Raw genomic sequence first — 4,252 nt, 5'->3', positions numbered from 1 at the left:
AGCTTGTAACAGCGTTTTGAATTGCAGGATCAAAGGTAACTGCTCCCCACTTAGATAAACTATCCATTTAGCTCAAACATTGAGAGTGGATTTGTAGACATGGTATTCTATTCGGTAATAGTGTCAGAAAGCAATTATTGATGACATTTGTGGTGCACATTTAAATTTGGAGAAAGAAATAGAAAAAAAAACAAAGAACTTGAGTGCTTTGCTATACATACTGTCATGATTTCAGAGGATGTGGAGATGAAAGGAAAGATCTCTTTACAGACTCTGTAACTGATTTTATTTTTTCAGGCTCTCGACACAGGAGTTAGAATGGATGCCTCCCTCCTCGGGTGTGTAGTACAGACTCAGAATAGATTGTTTAATCCACACAGCTCTCCACGGTCTTCTTAGGGGAAGAGAAAAGTCCTGATTAACTTTTGATTCTGAGAGGAGATGCATAGGAGGCCTGAGATTGAATTGAACCTGAGGTCTTTGTTAGAATCTGTGTTTATGCCCTTCATCATTGGAATAGCTCTTTTCTTGTTAAGAAGAACATTGATCTGTGTTTCAAAAAAAAGTATTGGTCTTGTCTTCAGATCCATGATTCCTTTATCTGCTGTGGGGAGGAATAAGTGGATAAAAGCCAAAACCTGCTTGTCTCTGCATCAACCTCCCCTAGTTCTTCATTCTCCTTCAGGCAGAAAGATGGTGGGGCCATAGTAAAGATGTATTTCAGATACTGAGCTATTTCTTGAGAAGACAACCTGACATAAAAGTTAGGTGGGGCAGTGAAGCACCAGGGGATGCCCAGATCTGCCCTCTTCATCCTGGCTACCTTCTCAGCAGCACTGCACTGATGGACCTCTCTCCCCACTCTTCTTCACTCCTCTCCCGATCTCTGTTTCTTTTCTGGTCCTTATCTGGCCTATCATAGTAAGAGGTCAGTATATTTTCCACACTTGGATAATCTCATTCAAGAATTTTTGTCAATGGACAAGTCATAAGAAGCCATTCCATTTTAGAGCTCGTTGACGTCACCAAGGAGGCGATAAATATCTGTTGATATAATTGGATGTGAGATTCAGTGTTGAAATAGCAGAACTCTGTCCCTCGCTCCTTGGCAGGGCCCTATGATTTATGCAGGAGCAGAGGCAGCACGCAATCGAGCTGTCAAGAGAGCGTCAGCTTATTAGGCAAATGCTGCGTGCTTTCTGAAGAGGGTCGACGTTATAAAACCTCACTCCAGGCTCTGGTGTGGAGAAACTCAGAGCCCAAGTACGTTGAGAGACTGAAGAGAAAGGGAAGAGGCAAAGAAAGGAGAAGAGAAAGGCGAAGAGGAAGAGATCCTGCAAGAGATCCTGCAAGAGACATCCTGGGAGAGGTTCCTCTGCAGAGGCAGCAGCAGCAGGCTCACTTGCCAAGGGAGGAGAAGGTAGGCAGCGCCTAGACGGGCGCCACCAACTTTGTGCTGCCTGTGCGGGAGTGCCTGTGCCTGTGCGTGCATGTCTGTGTGTCCCTAACTGTGCCTTAAAATTCCAGCGGCAGCGGTGATGTGGCAAAAAGCAAAGTTAGACGGCTGCTCATCTTTATCCACCCAATCTGCCACTTACCGCTCACAGTCTGTGTAAAGAATGGCTCCCCCATCGCGTCCCGCGTCCATCCCGACCCCCAAGCAAAGGGAGCAAGGGCAGGGATGGAGACAGAGGAGTAGTTCTCAATTTGGAAGAAAAGGCTGTCCGAAAGGGGGCGATCAGGGCGGGCGATAGCTTAAACCTGTGGCGCTTCTTCGGGCTCAGGGAAGTCTGTTTTGAGAATACGTTTGGGAGATCCTTAGGAAGAAGAGGAGTCAGGGGTTGTCCCTTCTAGGTCTCCAAAGACGAGTCACCTGCTGGCTAGCAGATGAGCCTTACGGGGCACTTGGCTTCAGCACCGCGGACAGTGCCAACGGTGCCCAGAGCCGGGCTTGTCTGTGGGTGTCAGATGGGAAGCTTGGGTGCACCTCCCAGCTGAGCTAAACTCTAACCAGTCCTCCCTCTCTTCCCCACCTTCTCTCTTCCGCCCTCCTCCACCTCTGTGCTGCAGCGAGCGCCCCTAACATGAGGCTGCGACTGCTGGTGTCCGCGGGCATCCTGCTGATGGCTCTGTCACCCAGCCCTCCGTGCGGGGCCCAGCTGAGCAGGGGACCCGTCCCAGGCGCTCCGCGGTCCCCGCAGCCCCTGAATTTCCTGCAGCCAGAAGAGCCCCAGCAGCCTCAGCCGGTTCTGATCCGCATGGGAGAAGAATACTTCCTCCGCCTGGGGAACCTCAACAGGGGCCCCACTGCTCGGCTGTCGCCCGACTCCTCGCCCCTCTCCGCGGGTCGCGACAGCCGCCCCTCGCAGGACCAGGCAGCCGCTAACTTTTTCCGCGTGTTGCTGCAGCAGCAGCAGCAACAGCAGCAGCAGCAGATGCCTCAGTTCTCGCTCGACAGCCGCGCGGGGCCGGCGGAGCGCGGCGCCGAGGACACCCTCGGCGACCACCAGGGGGCGCGGGAGAGGGTGAAGCGGGCCGAACCGGCCATCTCTCTGGATCTCACCTTCCACCTTCTGCGGGAAGTCTTGGAAATAGTCAAGGCAGACCAGTTAGTGAAGCAAGCTCACAAAAACAGGAAACTGTTGGAGATGGCTGGGAAATGAAATGGTGCGTTTGGCCAAGGCGATTCTGCATTTAGCGCAACAGTGAAAACAAAAAGTTTAAAACAGTATTCTGTACCATATCGCAGCTCTGATATTGTTTATTTATTTTTATAGAGCTTGAAGCATAAGACTATGTACAGGGAGAGAGCCTATATAATTATTATTTGATCAGCATGCACAAAGTGTATTTCTGTGCAGTAGCAAAACAGTGTGATTTGAATTGCCCGTGCTTAGTTTTCCGTGTGCAAATAAGTGTCTTTATAGCTGTATCTTAAAGAAAACGTGGACCCACGGAAGAAGGTTTTTTGAGAAGAATATGGAAGTCACTGGTTGTTTTGGGGGGTCACAGCAGAAAAGAATTCATTCTCAAGGGGTGGCCAGGACAAGATTGCAAGCTCTTCGAATCAACATTTTCTTGTAAACGTTTCAATAATAAAACATCTGTCCAATCCTTGGTCAATTTGGTTGTGTAAGAGAATGCTGAACATTTATATTTTTAATAAAATCTGCAAAGGTTATTGTGCTTTTATGTTTCCTCTTTAGTGTGTATACAGAAATGGCCCCCAGCACAGGGAAATAAAAACAACACAACAAACAAAACTCCACAAAACCTCCTACATTTTATTTTCTCCTAAACCCGCCAATGTTTGTTAAGTAGCTCACACAGACCCTGGGCTTTTCTCTGTACTTCACGTTTCTCTTTGAGATTGAGTTAAATAATTGTAGAGGTTCCTCTCACCTCTAAAATCTGATAATTTTGCAACTGGAAGATCAGTTACAGTGGAAATTAACATGCAAACATAATTTGTGTGTGTGTGTGTGTGTGTGTGTGTGTGTGTGTGTGTGTGTGTGTGTATAAGTGTGCACCATGGCAAATGTGTAGAGGTCAGAGGATGATTGGCAGGAGTCAGTCCTTCCTACCACATGAGTCCTAGGGACTGAACTCAGGTCTTCAGGCCCAGAGGCAAATACCTTTACGCACTGAACTACCTCACCAGCCTTAGACAGGAGAAACTTAATAACACAAACACTTCAAGTAACTTAAACAGATTTGCTGAAAGGGGCACTTGGGAAATTTTTTCTTAAAAAAAACATTTTGACTTTAATAACTGCACAAATACCCTTCATATTGTCTCTATTGCAATCCTAATAACTGTTACTTGCAGGACTGTATTATTTGCTTCTAAAATTAAACAGCACATCTAATTAGTTTGACAATATATTTGCCTTTAGTAGTTTAGTTACAGCTTTAAAAAAATCTCAGTCCCATGATTAATACTTTAGAATTAATTTATATGTATGAAGATAGTACTTCTCTGGAGGCCCTTGAAATATGCTTGACTAATGGCTTAATAATATAATATGAGCAGTTAAATAAATCGTTTGGAGACTAAGGTTTTTAAAAAATGACATTTATTTAAGAGTTCATTTAAAGTTACACTTATGTGAGGAAGGCATCACAGTGATAGACAGATGATAGATGATAGATAGATAGATAGATAGATAGATAGATAGATAGATAGATAGATAGATGGAGAATTGTGTATATATTTCAATACATGCAATTCCACAGTTAGTTTATTAAATTG

At 45.7% G+C, this 4,252-nt stretch overlaps 1 protein-coding gene across 1 annotated transcript; it reads left to right on the top strand.

Annotated features, from left to right (window-relative positions):
- Positions 1-294: 294 nt before the first annotated feature.
- Crh (corticotropin releasing hormone) lies at positions 295-3,181 on the top strand. The gene is made up of 2 exons (XM_052716473.1): positions 295-1,420; positions 2,071-3,181. Exon 2 carries the CDS (start codon positions 2,085-2,087, stop codon positions 2,661-2,663), a length of 579 nt encoding a protein of 192 aa, XP_052572433.1. The 5' UTR covers positions 295-1,420; positions 2,071-2,084; the 3' UTR covers positions 2,664-3,181.
- The last annotated feature ends 1,071 nt before the right edge of the window (positions 3,182-4,252 follow it).

The sequence above is a fragment of the Peromyscus californicus genome, unplaced genomic scaffold (genome assembly GCF_007827085.1).
Source record: "Peromyscus californicus insignis strain IS unplaced genomic scaffold, ASM782708v3 Scaffold_5__1_contigs__length_169319896, whole genome shotgun sequence".
Lineage (NCBI taxonomy): Eukaryota > Metazoa > Chordata > Mammalia > Rodentia > Cricetidae > Peromyscus > Peromyscus californicus.
Note: the sequence above shows the minus strand (reverse complement) of the source record. Positions and strands in the feature narration are given on the sequence as shown.